The sequence below is a fragment of the Xyrauchen texanus genome, chromosome 36, assembly GCF_025860055.1.
Source record: "Xyrauchen texanus isolate HMW12.3.18 chromosome 36, RBS_HiC_50CHRs, whole genome shotgun sequence".
In the NCBI taxonomy this organism is placed as follows: Eukaryota; Metazoa; Chordata; class Actinopteri; order Cypriniformes; family Catostomidae; genus Xyrauchen; species Xyrauchen texanus.
The window spans coordinates 35,245,390-35,264,453 of NC_068311.1; the positions used below are offsets into that span (position 1 = coordinate 35,245,390).

At 38.2% G+C, this 19,064-nt stretch overlaps 1 protein-coding gene across 1 annotated transcript; it reads left to right on the plus strand.

Annotated features, from left to right (window-relative positions):
- Positions 1-377: 377 nt before the first annotated feature.
- LOC127629840 (protein FAM124B-like) lies at positions 378-17,443 on the plus strand. The gene is made up of 4 exons (XM_052107113.1): positions 378-486; positions 1,012-1,043; positions 5,166-5,959; positions 16,595-17,443. Exons 1-4 carry the CDS (start codon positions 413-415, stop codon positions 17,195-17,197), a joined length of 1,503 nt encoding a protein of 500 aa, XP_051963073.1. The 5' UTR covers positions 378-412; the 3' UTR covers positions 17,198-17,443.
- The last annotated feature ends 1,621 nt before the right edge of the window (positions 17,444-19,064 follow it).

The following is a 19,064-nucleotide window of genomic DNA, read 5'->3' on the forward strand; positions in this document are numbered from 1 at the left end:
GTCACCTCACTTGTTCTTTCAAATCTATTTCTTTCGTCTGTTTTGTTATGTGTCTCTTTCACACAGGTCTGATGACAGCCATCTGCTAGGCTTCAGCCCCCAGTATTGTTATTGTCCGCTTTATGGACGAGAGGAGCCTTTCCAACAAAAACACTCATTACTAACTGGGCCTACTGGAGCTGTGCTCTCGAAAAATACATAATCTTATAACGATTCTATGTAAAAAAGAAAATAAAAAAAAGAGCTTTTCTGCGAGTTAAAGTGTTCCTGACGCTCATTATAAATTATAACTGTCCTGAAGTGACGTCAGAGTGAACTCGACTCCAGCGAAAACACGATGAGCTTTGTAACGCAACACGAAGACAGCACGAGCATGTTTAAAGCGGATTTTTCGTGAGAGTAAACGCGCATTATGCTCCGCCAACCGCTTCGCATTAGCGGCAGAACGGAGGATGAAACGGCGGATTCGGGCGCGGAGACTGGCGGGTGAGTTTGTGGAGGAGAAGGCTAAAGATGAACACTTTTGTTTGCGTCGCTAAGCGCGAGAAACACAGTAACCGAATGCGCCTGAACGGTTTATGACGTAAACTACAAAAGTCGCATTGTAACATTACAAGATCTTTGCGTAGGATTTCTATTGTAGAAAATAAATCTTTAATTTGACGTTCAAATTAAAGTCTACTTTAATCTAAATTAGACAACTATTGTTCATTAGTATGCACCCCATTTATTCGAGTAATTCGTATTTTCTTTAAATGAATGAAATTGAATTAAAGTTTTTATTTTGTCTTGGTTGGTTTCTCTTCAGTGACAATCATGTAAATTAAAGTAATTAATTTCAGATCAAATTGTATTTCTGCTGAATTGGAGGATGGATATCGTCTGAAATGTATGAGCACAACAGTATGGTTGATATGGTACAAGAAAAGTTACATTTAACCCTGTTGACTTGCAGTTTTTTCAATAGATTGCAAATTGGTTGTAAACAAAACACTCTTTTCTTTCTTTTAGATCTGACTGCAGTAAAATGTCTTGCCGTAGCAGTAAGTTTTTTTTTGTGATATACATTTCATAATAGTTCAGCCCACAATGAAAATTCTCTCATCATTTCCTCACCCTTATATTGTTCCAAACCCGTATGATTTTCATTCTTGTGTTACACACACATTCTTGTGTGTGTAATCACATAACGAGATGTTTAGTAGAATGTTGAGTGTGCTCTTTCTCAGACAGTGAATGGGGAGTTCGGCTGTCAAGGCAAGGTTTTCAGGGTGCAACATCTTAAAGGTGCACCAAGTCAAATAATAAAAACTCCTAAAATACATGAATAGTAATTTTTAAATATATGTATAAAATCACGAGTACTCATTTGAGATGACTCCAGTCATATCAGTAACCTTATAAAAGTTGTTTTATTCTACATGGAGAGGGTCCACACATGGGGGCGGGCGGCCATGTTAGAATCACATGAATGCTATTCAGTTAATCTCAGTAACCGGCCTGAAATTTCAGATTAAAATAATCTGTTTCTGAAGGAAATTGGTACTTAAATCACCAAAGTGGCATTCAAATGATCACAAAGTATAGTCAGGACATTACTGATGTAAAAAACAGCACCATCACTATTTGAAAAAAGTCATTTTTGATTCAATCTAGACAGGCCCCATTTCTATCAGCCATCACTCCAACATCTTATCCTTGAGTAATCATGCTACATTGCTGATTTGGTACTAGAAAATCATTTGCCATTATATCAAACACTGTTGAAAACTATTTGGTTCATTCAATGAAGCTGAACATTGTCTTTGTGTTTGTTTTTGAGTTGCCACTGTATGCAATAGACTGCCATGTCTTAAGGTACATTTTAAGTCAAAAAGGGCAAAAAAGTAATGGCTTTCTCTAGAAACTCATCAGTCAATCATTGTTTTGAGGAATGAAGGTGATACAATGCTTAAAATTGCATATAAGATTTCATACAAAGGTGTACACTACAGTCTTCAAAGACAAAGCACAACTGTCTCTAACAAGAACAGAAAGAGATGTGGAAGACCAGATGTACAACTAAACAAGAGGATAAGTACATCAGAGACTCTAGATTGAGAAATAGACACCTCACATGTCCTCCGCTGACAGCTTCATTGAATTCTACCTGCTCAACACCAGTTTCATGTACAACAGTAAAGAGAAGATTCAGGAGGCCTTATGGGAAGAATTGCAAAGAAAAAGACACCTTTGAAACAGAAAAACTAAAAGAAAAGTTTAGAGAGGGCAAAGAAACACAGACATTGGACAACAGATAATTGGAAAAGAGTGTTCTGGATCTTAACCCCATTGAGCTTTTGTGGTATCAACTAGACAGTAAGGTGCATGAGAAGTGCCCGACTAGACAGTCACATCTATGGCAAGTGCTACAGTTGAATGCTACTTTGGTGAATAAAAGTACCAATTTCTTAACATAAGAGCAAAATCTGTACATTATTCCAAACTTTTGGCCGCCAGTGTATATCAGGAACTATTTTATGCTTACTGTACATTTTTACTGAGAAAATGGCACATATTTTGACAAATTCCATCATCCTCAGGCACTTGACTAGCATGTATTTCAGTGTCAAAATAAGAGTTCCTTAATAAATATGCATGAATGAAGCTGGCATCCTCCATGTTTATGACAAAGCACTTGAACGTGACATGCTCTTAATTCTTTCTTCAGAAGTGAAAAGTAGAATCATTCCAGGAGCACGAGAAGGCAGCATAAGACCAAGTAGAAGCTTCTGTCAGTCAAAAGTAAACATTTGTTAAGCAGTAATCATAATATAGCTGGTGCCTATTTACCTGCTTTTCAGCTATCAGTTGGGTGCTCAACACCGCCCCTGCCTGTAATAGTTTATGAATCCCAAAAACCTTCATTCGCTGCTTCAGGAGTGTTTGCTTAGATTTGGATCTAAACTCTGTAGAAAGGTAGATCTTCAGGAACAGAATTGAGCACCACTGTGCTAGAACTACTGGGCAGATGTTAGCACCTAATTTATATTAATGAATCAAAGTGATAGTGTTTATAATGGGCCCCCTCCACTTTTCAGATAATTTTAACATGCTGTTTGGCTAAACAAAATAAATCCAGCTCATAGAAAGGGGAAAAAAATCAGCATTTCCAATGTCGAATAGAGCGCAACTGTGTCCACCATCTTGGATCCGCAAGAATTTTTCCAATTTATTTCTTCATAATAAGCCATGAACGAAACCAGCCAGCTCTGCAATATTACAAACTTTGATTTGAACTCAGCATATTTCATCCAAAGAATCATTTTTGAAGCAATTTGACTATCAAATTAAAAACAATATAAAACTATTGACTAAGAAGCAATATTGCACATTTTCTGATATATATATATATATATATATATACACAAATACAAATATATAAGTAGTTTGAGAATGCTTATTTGAGATAACCACAATTATTGTGCACTCACAGTAGTTCCTAATGCATGCTTAAATATTAACCGCTTCTGAAGTGCTCTAATACACATGCCTCCGATGGAGGTTTGTACCAAACTCTCATGAAAATACAAGCAAGGATTGTGGTAGCCCTAACCTTAACTTTTATATTTTAACCAGGTTTTCAACATTAAACATTATTTTATTAATTGTTTTTATAATAATTTGATTACCTTCCCTTAGGTCCATTGGTGATGTTATTAAAGTGTTTTTGCACCAAAACAGTCATAATTTAGTAATATATGATCATTTTTCCCGTCCCTGTGAAATGCTGGGTTTTGGTCTAAGCGCCTCCTTTAAACTCCAATGTAATAATTGTTATGATTGGCTAACATCATGCAGCCCCTCAAATACAGCCATATTTGAAACTCAATCAGAAGAAAATGAACCAATTCCAGGGCACATCCAACACATTTAATCTGAATGTATGAAACTGTTCACTCAAGCACAGCAATACATAAACTATCAAAAAGCCATGACATTAGAAATATTCATGAATGAAACTGGTTACTTTTGGTTTTGCAGTCGGGTTAATAGTTTTAACTGCCTCATCTTTCAATAAGTTGTTTTGTAAAGATTGAATCATTGTGACTGGTGCACAAAGCAATCCATGCTAATATGAGCTGAAGACACATCATACATGCTTATATGTTCAAAACACCTAAACGTACATCCAATACATGGTGAAACACACACAGACGTAATCCTGCACTGACGTGATCAGAAAATGTTAGCCTTCATTTACTCTTTTCCTGAAGTTGGGGTGCTTCAACAGGACAAAGCAGAGATGCTGGTCTTCACAGATCCCACATCTTCTGTGTCTGTTTATATTCAGGATGGCATGCAGTTCTCTCAGCCAGCGGTAGTTGAATAGAGCAAAAGAGACACGTTTTAAACATTTGAGCTTGTACCGCTCTTAAAACTTGACCTAGATTGACGTCTTTGATAGATATGATGAGCTTCCGTCAGTGTAGCCCATGTTTACATAGACCAACAATTGAAAATAGTGCAGATGGGAGCAAAATGCTTCCTTGACTCATACTTAAAACAGCAAGATGCAGAAAGTCATTTTAAGAGTTATATCTTGACATTGCGTCTTTTAAAAGCAGCATGAGATGCATGATCATGATCAAAGCAGTTCGTCTAGTGCATGTTTATGTAGAAAAACATTTAGGAAGGTGTCCTGTGGAAGTCGCTTTTGGTGTATGAATCTTTCATGACAGATGAGGCCTATCTCTCTCCTCTTCACCCGTCTGACTTGAGTGAGTCTTGCTGTAGAGCAACGTCTTGGTCATCGTGACCCCACAAAATCCAAACAAGCTGTTTTTGCAGCTTGGTTTCAATAAAAGCTCTTTTTATATTGAGGATGTTTTGAGTTCTGAAACTTACAGTATGTTTTTATAGTAGAATGACCTCTTATACGTATGTCAAAAGATCAAGAAAATGTCGTTCTTTATGTCAAGACCCCATTAAAACAGCCATGGAGCTGGCTTGCAGAGAGAAAAAAAAACGAACTACACCCTGTTTGGAATGACATGAGGATGAGTAAATGATGACAGATTTTTCATTCCTTTACCATCACCTTGACAGCCAGGGCAGTTCTTCCACCTTCTGTGAGTTAACCTGTGTCAATACCCTTCTTGTCAATTTCTCTGCCCTTTGTTCAGTTGACCTCATGGCAGTCCCAGGTCAAGAACCCCTGCTCGTTACCATGCACTTGCTGACCAACCCTGGCGACTCACTCCTCCTCCAGCACACACTTGACCGCCTGCTGAAGTGGGTCCGCCCCGGTCTCCGCCTCTTCAATGTGTCGGAACGGGCCGTCCCCCTGTGTGACTACGGCAGAGCTGACCGGCACCCTGTGGCTGATTACCCCTCGCACGCGGTGACCCTCTTCCTGCACGAGTCATACGGAGAGGAGCGTATTCTAAGGGTGCTAGACTTCCTGCAGTGCCCACCCTGGCATTACCACCATACAGAGAGCTGTGGCGGAAGAGCAAGTGGTGTTCACATCAGCTCCACTGGTTGCCCATCCAACAGCCTCCTGAGGCCCTACCTCCTCCCCAGCCGGGACTTCTACAGCCTGGGTGTGGGAATGCCAGTGTGGGGGGTGCGCCCAGTGCACTATGGTGGGGAGGTGGTGCGGGTGACTTTGCACAGCACGTATGATAACTTTGAGGACACGGTGCGGTTGTATGAGACCGTTCTGCAGAGGAGGGTGGAGGAGCAGAAAACAGGGTTCTGCTGGTTCACTCTGTTGATGGATGGAGGGTTCAGCATCCAGCTGGCTCTGAAGCAGCTCTCGCCTGGGGTCAGAGTGGAGCGCTGTCACTCCACTGTGCTGCAGTTCAGGGTGGGTGAGATCGGACAGCTAGTGCCCTTGCTGCCCAACACCTGCTCGCCGATCAGTGCCACCCGCTGGCACACGGAAGACCTGGATGGCAACAAGATCCTCTTTCAAGTAGGTCACTTGTCTGCCCTATAAATAAAAAAACTATACACAGTAATGATATGGAGTCCAAAAGTTTGAGATAACATTGAAAATATGAATTTTTTTTTTATCACATAAACCTGAAAACAATTTAAAATAAAAGTTTCTGGACTATTTTGTAAGCTATCAAATGTAAGCAAATATGTGACATTGAGCATGTTAACCTTTTATGCTTGGAAAAAAAATATCATAAAAATATTAATAACCACAGTCTTGACTAACACAAAATAGGCATCATTTGAAAGCTTAGAAGCTCTACTTTACGATGCATGCAGGCATTATGACTAAAACTGAACAAGTGCTTTGAAATTTACAGACAAATCAGAAGTGTTCCGTTTAAATAATTTGACACATTTTAGACTATACCTATTATTATAATCAGTAAAAACAATGACTGAACTGACCAAACAGCCATGTGTCATATGTTGTTGGTAAGCTCTCAAAGAGCAGAATACAATCAGCCTATTTGTTTTACTTACAGATAAAAAATATAGCGAGTTATAGCCAAGTATATGTCTTTGACAATTATGTTGGTGTTGCTTATATACCCTGTTTTTGCTTATAACTTTACAAAAATAAACTGAAAATAAAAATGTTTATAACATACATTACTTTGAGTACACACACAAGGTCAGGTGCATAGATCATTAGATGATCCACATGAACACAATGTTACATATGGCCACCAGGAGATAGCGCCAAGTAAATAACACAGAATAAATAATGACTCAAATGACACAGAATGAAACTAATTCTGTGAAATCTCATTACTAAAATCATGTTTCCATGCTATGCAAACCTTTAGTCATTGTTGTGTTTGCATGTGCTATTTGTTCTTATGTACAATTATTATGTTTTATTTGTTTGGAGAGGCTTTTGAACACTTGGAAACGTTTTTGGACACTAGTATAAAGTTTTTTTGATTGCTTTTTCGTATTATCATAAAATTTTTCTCGGATACAGTTGACATGATTGGTAACAAAACAGCAGTTTTTTGCTGCTGTCTTATTTTCACCCAGAGGCCTATAATGTCAAATAAGAAAAATAAGAATAATAAGAATGTTTCATAATTTATATAATTAATTTTTATGTTTTCTTTACAATGATAGCAAAAACTAGACCCTCCTCATTTTTTGTCAAGTTATAAGCCTTTAATTCTGAGTATGCCACTGAAACAGGACAACCTCAAAAACACCCTCAGAGCTTAAAGGGTTAAAGCTTAAGTGTATAATGTTTTTTCTATGTTAAAATAATTTTTTTCTATCCCGGCTTATAGAAATAGTTCACCAAGAAAATATTCTAACAGTGTGTTCTCATCCAACCCCACATTCATTTTTTTTTTCTTCTGTGGAACACAAAAGGTGAATTTCTAAATGTAAATGAATAATAAGCTTGAAAAAGGACAAAAAACACCATAAAACTACAGTAATAATAGAATTTTCACACAAGTCTTTTTTATAAAACTTTTGGTGCTTTATTGAGCATTAAAGTGAGTCACTGTCTACTGCCATTCTATTTCATCATTAAATTATTTCTGCTTATGTTCTGCAGAATAAAGTCATGAATTACAAGATTTTACAGTTATAAGATTCTGACATTTTTCTGTTCAACTTTTCAATCAAATTGTTATGTCGATAATATAATTTGTAATTAAAAAATGTATTAAATTAAAGAAGAATTTTCACTTGTGGTTTCAGACTTTTGGACTGTAAATACTTCACTGTATTTTCTATAAATTAGTATGCATTGCCCTCCAGAAGTATTGGGAACTTGAGACACCTTTCATAATTTGTTTCTGTACACCACAGCAATGGATTTGAAGATGCAATGCATATGAGATTGAAGTACACACTGTCAGATTTCATTTGAAATTATTTACATCCAAATTGGGTGAACAGTTTAGGAATTATACTGTGCATTTTATTCACAGACCCCCATTTTCAGGGGTTCAAAAGTAATTGGACAATCAACTGAGAAGCTGTTTCATGGCCAGGTGTGGGCTATTCCCAGTTTAATTCTTTAAAAGTTAAGCAGTTAAAAGGTCTTGAGCTGATTGCAAATGTGAGTTTACATTTGGAAGCTGTTGTTGTAAACTGACATAGAGGTTCAAAGAGCTATCAATGCAAGTAATGATGGCCATCATTAGGCATAAAAAACAAAGCAAATCCATCATAGAGATAGCAGAACCCTTTGGAGTGTCCAAATCATCAATCAGGTACATTCCTTAAAAAGAAGGAACAATGGTGAGCTCAGCAACACCTAAAGACCTGGACAACCACGGAAGACAACTGATGGTGGAGGATCACAACATTCTTTCCTTGGTAAAAAATCACTTCACAATATCAAGCCAAATCAAGTACACTCTATAGTAGGTAAGCGTCTCATTGTCAAAGTCTGCAATCAAGAGAAGACTTCATGAAATGTAATGCTGTTTAAACCTCAAGAATAGGAAGGCCAGATTAGACTGCCAAGTTCTGGAACACATTTTTTTGGACATAATTATAATTAACCTATACCAGAACCATGGGAAGAGAAGATTATGGAGAAGGGAAGGAACGGCTTATGATCGAAGCATACCACATCCCCAGTGAAACATGGTGGAGGCAGTGTTATGACATGGATGTTATGGCTACCAACAGAACTGGGCCTCTTTGTTGATGATATGTCAGATGACAGAATCAGCAGGGTAAGTGTTCAGGGCTGTACTATCTGCTCAGATTCAGTCAAAAGATGCAAAACTGAGAGGACGGTGCATCACAGTAGTGATGGACAGTGACAGTCCATGTGTTCCAGAATTCATACAGTCGTTCACTGCAAAAGATTCACCCAATTTGGATAATACCTAATAATTACAGCTGACAGACCTCAATCATATACTGTACAGCCATGGCCAAAAGTATTGGCAGTGACATAAATTTTATGTTTTGCAAAGTTTGCTGCTTCAGTATTTGTAGATTATTTGTTCACAGGTTTCTATGGTATACTGGAAAACAATGATAAGCATTTCATAAGTTTTAAAGGCTTTTATTGTCAAAAACACTAAATGTATGCAAAGAGTCAATATTTACAGTGTTGACCCTTGTGCTTCATAACCTCTGCAATTCGCTCTGGCATGCTGGATAATAGCTTTTGGGCCAAATCCTGACTGATGGCGATCCATTCTTGCCTTATTAGTGCTCGGAGTTGATCACAATTTGTGGGCTTATGTTTGTCCACTCGCCTTTTGAGGATTGACCACAGGTTCTCTATGGGATTAAGATCCTGGGAGTTGCCTGGCCACGGATCCAAAATTTCAATGTAATGATCTCCAAGCCACTTCATTATCACTCTTGCCTTGTGACATGGTGCTCCATCATGCTGGAAAATGCACAGATCATCACCAAATTGCTCCTGGATCGTTGGGAAAAGTTGCTGTTGCAGGATGTTTTTGATACCATTCTTTATTCATGGCACTGTTTTTGGGGAGAATTGTGAGAGCCCACTCCCTTGGATGAAAAGCAACTCCACACGTGGATGGATGCTTCACTGTTAGCACAACACAGGGCTCATGGTTCACCTTTTCTTCTCCAGACTATTGTTTTCCAGATATCCCAAACAGTCGGAAGGGGGCTTCATCAGAGAAAATAACTTTGCACTAGTCTTCTGCTGTCCAATCCTTGTACTTCCTGCAGAATTTCAGTCTGTCCTTGATGAGAAGTGGCTTCTTTGCTGCCTTTCTTGACATCAGGCCATTGTCAAAGTCTTCACCTCACTGTGTGTGCAGATGCACTCACACCAACCTGCTGCCAATATTGAGCAAGCTCTGCACTGGTGGTGACACGATTCCGTAGCTGACTCCTCAGGAGGAGACGGTCCTGGCACTTGCTGGACACTCTGGGAAGTCCTGAAGCCTCTCTCCTAGAAGTTCTTATTGATCCGGTAAATGGTTCTTTCAGGTGAAATATTCTTTGCAGCAATTTCCTTGCATGTGAGGCCATTTTGATGCAAAGAGACGATGGCTGCATGTCTTCCTGTAGAGGTAACCATTGCTAACAAGAACACAATGATCGGAAGCACTTCTTCCCTCCTTTTATAGCAATCAGTCTGCTCTTATAATCCAATCAGATTGATAGAGTGATTTCACCTAACTAGTACTCGTTCACACTTTCCCAGGTGCTGCTGATATGAGTAGTGAAATTATGTTAGCTGGTCATTTTGGTCTGTGAAATTTGAGTTTTTGTGATAAAGTTCATTTTTTTTGGCCAGTGAAGCTTTTTGCAATTATTTAAAATGCATCAGATCACTCTGCACAATAATCTAGAAAAACAGTGAATCAACACCACAACAACTGAAACAGAAAACCTTGCAAAACACAAAATGTATGTCACTGCCAATACTTTTGGCCACGGCTGTAGTCATTGATTCGTTTCAAATCCATTGTGGTGGCGTATAGTGCCAAAATTATGAAAAGTGTCTCACTGTCCCAATACTTGTGGAGGGCACTGTATTTGGGTGTGACATTGTAATATTTTTGTATTTTGTCAAGCCAAAACTCTAGAGAATTTTCTTTTCCAAAATCAAAATTTGAAACCAAGACCAAAATGATCAATTGTAACTCCTCCTAGAGCTTTGTAAGGTACATCCAGCAATCTTGGCACAGACCTTCAGTCTGTTTTGACTCTTGCTATGACTTTTCTAACTTACCAGACTTTTTCGCACAAAGGACGATCAAAACTCGTAGACTTACATTGACGCATTGTTCAAATGGGCCAAGACCATTAAATCTCCAACTGTAAAGTGAAGGCCTTCAAGATGCACTCTTTTGCATTTTCTTATTAAACTTTGTAAAACTTTCAAACATGACTTAAAGGCAACTTTAACAAAAATTAGTCTTGACTAGTTTACATCATTTTGCTTTCATTGGAACCACATGGTTTGGGGATGGAAGAGTTGATTTCATGAACTTTAGGATGTGTTTTAGTAATTGTTTTATTCTCTTTAGTTGTTTTTGTGCTCTTTTACTGGTACAATAATCATAAAACTGAGAGTGGTATTACAGGCACATTCCAGAGTCAATGCCTACATGAGTAAACCTAAATTAAGTGTTGAAGTGTTTTTCTCAGCATCCTTCATGTGTCACGGTTCTCTGTTTTCTGCAATTTTTTAAATGTAATACAGTTTTGATATTAGAACTCATATTTGACATACCCTTCACACATCAGATGCACACACACAGATTTGTGTGGCTGAGATGTTCAGTGGTATTCTGCATGAGGCGATGGTCTTAACCAAAAACAGAAAGAACACGAAGAGTTGGAGACTTTAACCAGTAATTATCTTCAACCACATTCAGAACTCACTGCACTTCTGCTTGCCTCATCATAAACTTTGGTGGAAAAAAAGAGCTCTGAATTCCCTGAAAGGACATTGAATGTGGCATCTCTATGTAAAGACCTACAGAAAGGAATGGACATCTTGCTGGAAGCAAAAGAGGAGATGAAAGTCTTTTCCACCACATGACTTTACATTGCCGCAATCTGAGTATTTCAACATATTCAGCAAACATAACTGCTTTGCACACATTCATTAGTAGTTAAGTAGATACATTTCCAGAGGTAATAAAAACTTGTTGCTGTAGCATGCACTAAAAATAGTACTAGCATGTAAGAAACGATAAAACGTGAGAGGGAGTGTATTAACATGAAAAACATAACGGCTGTGATTTGGCAAAAACGTAATTCAGAGTAACCCTGACAGGTCATTTCATATATAATTTATTTAAGTATGTATGCCTTAAATAAGATACCTCTTATACTGATACAGTTCTCCCACAAGTGATTTCTTCTTTTAGATAGTATCTAATTTAGAAGGAAAGTTTCTGTTATCTGGCTGCAGGTGTTCAGATAATCAGTGGAATGACAATTACTGCTGGAAAACTGTATTTAAAACTAGATTTGAGAAACCTGCATGCCTGTGAAATGCATGCCACCACATTGTTAGTATGTTGTGTGTGTGTAGTTGGTTTCTAGCCAAATCAAAATAGCCCAACCCAAGGCAACTCGTAAGTTGCTGCAAGTCATTCATTTCCAATGGAGATGATGGCCTGATCCGTTAGCACATTTGGATGTTGTTTGTATTGTAGAGCTAGACTACGTAGAAACTCTCCCATAAGAAATGCATGTTTAACTCGAACATACAGGTGAAACTCGAAAAATTAGAATATCGTGCAAAAGTTGATTAATTTCAGTAATTCAACTTAAAAGGTGAAACTAATATATTATATAGACTCATTACAAGCAAAGTAAGATATTTCAAGCCTTTATTTGATATAATTTTGATGATTATGGCTTACAGCTTATGAAAACCCCAAATTCAGAATCTCAGAAAATTAGAATATTACATGAAATCAATAAAAAAGGATTTTAAATACAGAAATGTCGGCCCTCTGAAAAGTATAATCATGCATATGTACTCAGTACTTGGTTTGGGCCCCTTTTGCATTAATTACTGCCTCAATGCGCGTGGCATGGATGCTATCAGCCTGTGGCACTGCTGAGGTGTTATGGAAGACCAAGATGCTTCAATAGCGGCCTTCAGCTCTTCTGCATTGTTTGGTCTCATGTCTCTCATCTTTCTCTTGGCAATGCCCCATAGATTCTCTATGGGGTTCAGGTCAGGCGAGTTTGCTGGCCAATCAAGCACAGTAATACCATGGTCACTGAACCAGGTTTTGGTACTTTTGGCAGTGTGGGCAGGTGCCAAGTCCTGCTGGAAAATGAAGTCAGCATCTCCATAAAGCTTGTCTGCTGAAGGAAGCATGAAGTGCTCTAAAATGTCCCGGTAGACGGCTACGTTGACTCTGGACTTAATAAAGCACAGTGGACCAACACCAGCCGATGACATGGCTCCCCAAACCAACACAGACTGTGGAAACTTCACACTGGACTTCAAGCATCTTGGATTGTGTGCCTCTCCATTCTTCCTCCAGACTCTGGGACCTTGGTTTCCAAATGAGATGCAAAATTTGCTCTCATCAGAAAAGAGGACTTTGGACCACTGAGCAACAGACCAGTTCTTTTTTTCTTTAGCCCAGGTAAGACGTTTGACATTTGAAGCCCATGTCCAGGACCCGTCTGTGTGTGGTGGCTCTTGATGCAGTAACTCCAGCCTCAGTCCACTCCTTGTGAAGCTCCCCACACATTTGAATGGCCTTTTCCTGACAATCCTCTCCAGGCTCACGGTCATCCCTGCTGCTTGTGCACCTTTTTCTTCCACACTTTTCCCTTCCACTTAACTTTCTATTAATGTGCTTTGATACAGCACTTTGAGAACATCCAACTTCTTTTGCAATTACCTTTTGAGGCTTTCCCTCCTTGTGGAGGGTGTCAATGATGGTTTTCTGCACAACTGTCAGGTCAGCAGTCTTCCCCATGATTGTGAATTCAACTGAACCAGACTGAGAGACCATTTAAAGGCTCAGGAACCCTTTGCAGGTGTTTAGCTGATTAGAGTGTGAGCCTACAATACTGAACCTTTTCACAATATTCTAATTTTCTGAGATTCTGAATTTGGGGTTTTCATAAGCTGTAAGCCATAATCATCAAAATTATATCAAATAAAGGCTTGAAATATCTTACTTTGCTTGTAATGAGTCTATATAATATATTAGTTTCACCTTTTAAGTTGAATTACTGAAATTAATTAACTTTTGCACGATATTCAAATTTTTCGAGTTTCACCTGTATTTGAGTCATTGATGGGAAGAGAGCTCTATTAACATCACTGGGGAAAACAAGCAGCTCCCTTCATATTCTTACATCATGTAAAATACATTTGTGATCAATGCTTCTGAGATTGTGGACAAAAGCACCTCTCAAAAAATTCGATCTTGTCTTCTCATGACAAATAATTACTAACGTAACTAAACACTGCTGATGTAATGTGAAATACTATGTCTACATCATGTCCAATGACCTTTACTAATTATTGATTCTTGAAGTTTGGACAAATGAAAAAAAGACAATAGTTTAAAAAAATATACATATCATTTAAAATGTGTTTTTGTGTTTCATGACCTTTATATACCTTTGTTTATTTCATTCAGTAATGGACAAATGGCAAGTAAAACAAATCTTCATTAAGAAAGAAACCTGATGAAAAATGGTAGTGATTCCATCATATAAACATCCAAAATCAATAAAATTAGATTACCTAAAAATATCATTATAAGGGATTACATTGCTTGTTGCCATTTTAGTCATGTAATTTGTAATCAGTACCAGATTGCATATATATATGCAATATATCACATCATTTAATAAAGTAATTAACACTCTTATTTAGCACTATATTTACTCAATTTCACACAAAACTTTAGATTTTTTTTTTTACAAAGTTAATAAAATAATATTGTATTTTAAATGGAAGATAGTAGTTTCTTTTGATAGTCATCCAATTTTAGTAATTTATTCAGAAATTTCACTGAAATTGTTCATCTATTAGGAAGAAGTAAATAACAGTACACACACACACACACACACACACACACACACACACACACACACAGTAGTCCAGCAACCATGGATGGCATGTCCACATTAGCAGTCATATTTAAAAAAAAATATTGAATCAAATCAATTGCACAGTGAATAATATATTTACTTATAGCACACGTAAAGAGCTTTTACTCTGAAGTTGCACTCACATGCTCGTACAGATACAGCACGAGCACCAATCTCCTGACAGTTTAAATGACCTGGATCGCCTGCTTGGATTCTTACGGAGTGACCGCCATGATTTGTGAATCAGAGGAACTTTTGATCCTGATCCTGAAGTTTTTAATTCTGGCTGATAGAATATACGCTTCAGAGGACGCTCGATGTGAAGAAAACACTGGATTTTCGTGAAGTTTGTGAATAACATCTGTTTAAACAAGATCTATGCATATGTGCAAACGGTATATAATAGAAGATTTAATTACAGTTAAAATTGACAGGGAACTGCTGCGGAGAGGCTGACAGAATACCTGTGGTAAATAAATGAGCTCACACAGGATTCTGGATTTGCTCAAGTTTTGAGAGGTTTGTTTATTACATCTGTTTAAATGAGATATGCATATTTGCAGACAGTATATGATTTATTTTTTATTGATATTTGCCTTTTTATCAATGTTACAGGGAACTGTTGAGGAGAGAGAGGGAGAATGAAACAGACGAGTACTTTTGAGCTCAAACGCATCTGCCGTGGCTCTGATATGTGGACCGTTTAAATGACAATGTGTTGCACACCGGACTATTAGTGTAGTAACACGATGGCCTGTAACAAGAAAAGAACTGTGACTGGTCGTTTACATGTCTCAGTCGCTTCATATGCAAGCATGCGTTTCTTTGCACCCTCAAAAAATGAAACGTCCAAACGGGAATATTTATCGGCAGATGCCAGTATTTAAAAAAGTCTGAATATTGGCCGATTTATCGTTCAACCACTACTTAGGAGTTTAGCAGAAAGGTGTGGTGTTTTCATAATGATTTCATTCAGATTTTTGCCTTCTGCACGATGAAATAGACAAAACAAAAAAAACGAATCCCATAGACATGCACTGATGAAATGTTCATTATACTTATCAAGGCATAAGTCTGCATTCACGTCATGTCAGAAGTACTGTAATTTCAGCTGTAATGGCTTCTTGGAGATTCTATTGACAGCTGTTCACGTCCCCAGGGCAACACCTTGAACTCTTCATAGTGTTCCACAAACTATTCCTGAACAATGTGTGCAGTGTAGCAGGAGCATTATCCTGCTGAAAGAGGCCACAGCCATCTGGGAAAATCATTGCCATGAAGGGGTGTACCTGGTCTGCATCAATGTTAAGGTAGGTGGTGTTAAATTGACGTGTTAAATTGATGTCCACATGAATGGCCGGACCCAGGGTTTCCCAACAGAACATTGCTCAGAGCATCACCTCCACCAGCTTGAAGTTTTCCCACAGTGCATCCTGATGCCATCACTTCCCCAGATGAATGGCACACACGTACATGGCCGACCACGTGATGTCAAAGAAAATGGGACTTATCGGACAAGGCGACCTTCTTCCACTGCTCCAAGGTCCAGTTCCAACTCTTGCGTGCCCAATGTAGGCGCTTTCGATGGTGGACAGGGGTACTCTGACCGGTCTGCAGATACGCAGTGCACTGTTGTGCACATTGCTTGTCAGGAGATGATTAATGTTATTTGCTTCACCTATGAGTTGTCAATGTTTTGGCTCATCAGTGTATATTAAAAATTTGAGTAACAATTTTATTTTTCATGCAAATAAAGCCATTCAAGAACCCAGTTCTCAGCTTGTTTTAAAAATGTAGCAACATAAAGAATACGGTATGCAGTTGCCTTAAACAAAATAAGTATTTTAAGGTAAATTCTATTAATCGAAATAATCACAATTACAAAATCAAGGGAAATAATGAACAATTATGATTTTTGTCATATTCATGCAGCCCTAAGTAGCCAAAACGGATTTGTCGTTGATAACAGCAAAAGATTTATCTTGCAAAATGCTTAAGAACACAGAAAGCGCTCCACAATGGCATAATAAAATGGTGTTTCTAACAGAAATATTTTTTCCTGTAGGTTAAAGGTCCAGCACAAACCCAGGATCTCCTAACATCTGCTTTCCCACTGAGCTGTCCCAACCTGTCCTCCAGAACCCTGCTAAGGAGCTGCGCATCCACCAGGCCCCCGTCCACCTCGCCCCGCGGCAAACTGTCCCAGCTGAAGGAACGTTCCGTGGGCCGCTCTCATTTGGAGCTGCCCCTGGATCGTTGTCCACGTGCTCTGAGGTCAGGAGCGTGTGCTGGACAGAATATGGGTTCAGACAGCACATGTAGCACGCCCCCTGGAAGCTCCTGTTACTCGTCCCAGCGCAACAGCCCGGCAGGCCTGTCTGTTAACCTGTATGACCCAGTCGTCACCCCTGATACCTCCATCTCCTGCCTCCTGTTGGAAGAGGAGAAGCCAGAGACCAATGTGGACACAGGTTGTGCTGTAAGCCCACGTCCCGCCGCAGTGGGGGCGTCTGCGCTGGAGACTCTGTCAAGGGACATGAAACATGGGCTGCCTGAGTCACAGTGGATTCGAGCTGCTGAAGGGAGCGCAGAGAGGATTCAAACAGACCCCGGTACGCAGACACAGGCAGCACATCAACATGCACAAGTAGATGAGTTTTTTATCTAACTGTTCTCAATTACTCTACATGGAAAAGTTGAGTAACTGTGACCTTATTTTACTTGTGCGTTGTTTTTGTTATGGCAAGCGTCGCTATTTCTCACACGGTTCAAACCCCTAAACTTAATGGTCGATTTATACTTCTGCATCGAACCAACAAAACAATGTTATTAATGGATTTAGAAGTATTTATAAAGTTATTTCTCAATAAACATGAGTTCATCAAAGTATGTGAACATGTTGAGATTTAGGTACATATTATTTATTATACATGTTGCATCAAGCACATGCTTTCTCTTGAGTCACTTCAAAAATAATATATCAATATTTTGGCATGCTTATTAACTTTGTTAATAAAAGTTGTAAACAGATGTGTTTTTTTGTCTGTTTTTGATAAACACTTCATGAAACATGAAGAGAATATAAAACAACATTTTATAAAATGATTTGATTTGATTAAAACAAACCCAAAATCAATGTGATATGATGAATAGATCCTAAAATAATCTTGGAGGAAATGCAAAGCCACACAGATTTCTTTTGATGGGGTGCGGTCTCTGGTTACAAAGCGGACCAATCACAGCTGTCGTCTGCGTTGACACGATGCAGTTACATTTATGAAGATGTGCGCGTCTGGAAATGGCATAGGTTCAACGCAGAAATATACATCGTCCTTAAGTATTAAACTTTTAGTTTTTAGTACACTAAAATTTACTTGATTTTTATTTTGCAAGTTTTTGAATACATTTTTTTTTTTGCATGGTATAAAATGAAGTCAAATCAGCTTAAAGGTGCACTCAGTCATTTTCTCCTCCTTAAAAAAAGTTTAACTTCTAAAGACATGAATTGTAATTTTGCAATATATGTATAAAAGGACAACTCAAATTACAAATGAAGACTGGAGTCATATCAGTAACCTTATAAAAGCTGTTTTATTCTACATGGAGAGGGTCCACACATGTTAGATCACATGACCAGTGAACACTACTCACTTAATCTCAGTAACCGTCCTGTTATTGGACACTTTCACTCATTAATTAAAGTAATCATGACTGACTGTGAATACTACATTTCTACAATTACATCTGAAACTAAAACTATTGAATTTATACAATGCTGCATCCAAACCACTGTGTCAGTGTAAGTCCAAGATGACACAAAGACAAAAGTTACAGAGTGCACCTTTAACTTCATGACATAATATTGATTAAAGTACATTTAAATTAAACTTAAGTTTATATTATAACTTGCAAATTTGATGTACATGGTACTTAAAGCCAACATTTTGATGCTCCAAAAAACACAAAGGCAGCATTAAATTAATCCAAAGTCATTTTTTGCTAGAAATTCTTCTCCCTGCCCAGAATGATGGCATGCGCATGCATGAAGAATGTGAAAGTTAAAGTGGAGATTGACTTAGCAGAGAGGAGAATTTATAGTAAAAAAATAGACTTAAATATTGATCTGTTTCTCACCCGCACCTATCATGTCACTTCTGAAGACACAGATTAAACCACTGGAGTCAAATGGATTACTTTTATGTGATTTCTGGAGTGTCAAAATGTTTAGATTAATTTACTTCAACCCCAATTCTGAAAAAGTTGGGACCGTATGAAAAATGCTAATAAAAACAAAAAGAAGTGATTTGTAAATGATATTCACCCTTTGCTATATTGAAAGCTCTACAACTAAACATTATATGAAGTTTTCTTTTCTTTTATCACATGACTGCAACACACTCCAAGAATGTTGGGACAGTCGTGTGTTTACCGCTGTGAAACACCACCATTACTTCTAATAACACTTATTAAGCATTTAGGCACTGAATACACAAGTTTGTTAAGTTTAGAAAGTGGAATTTTCCCCCATTCATCCA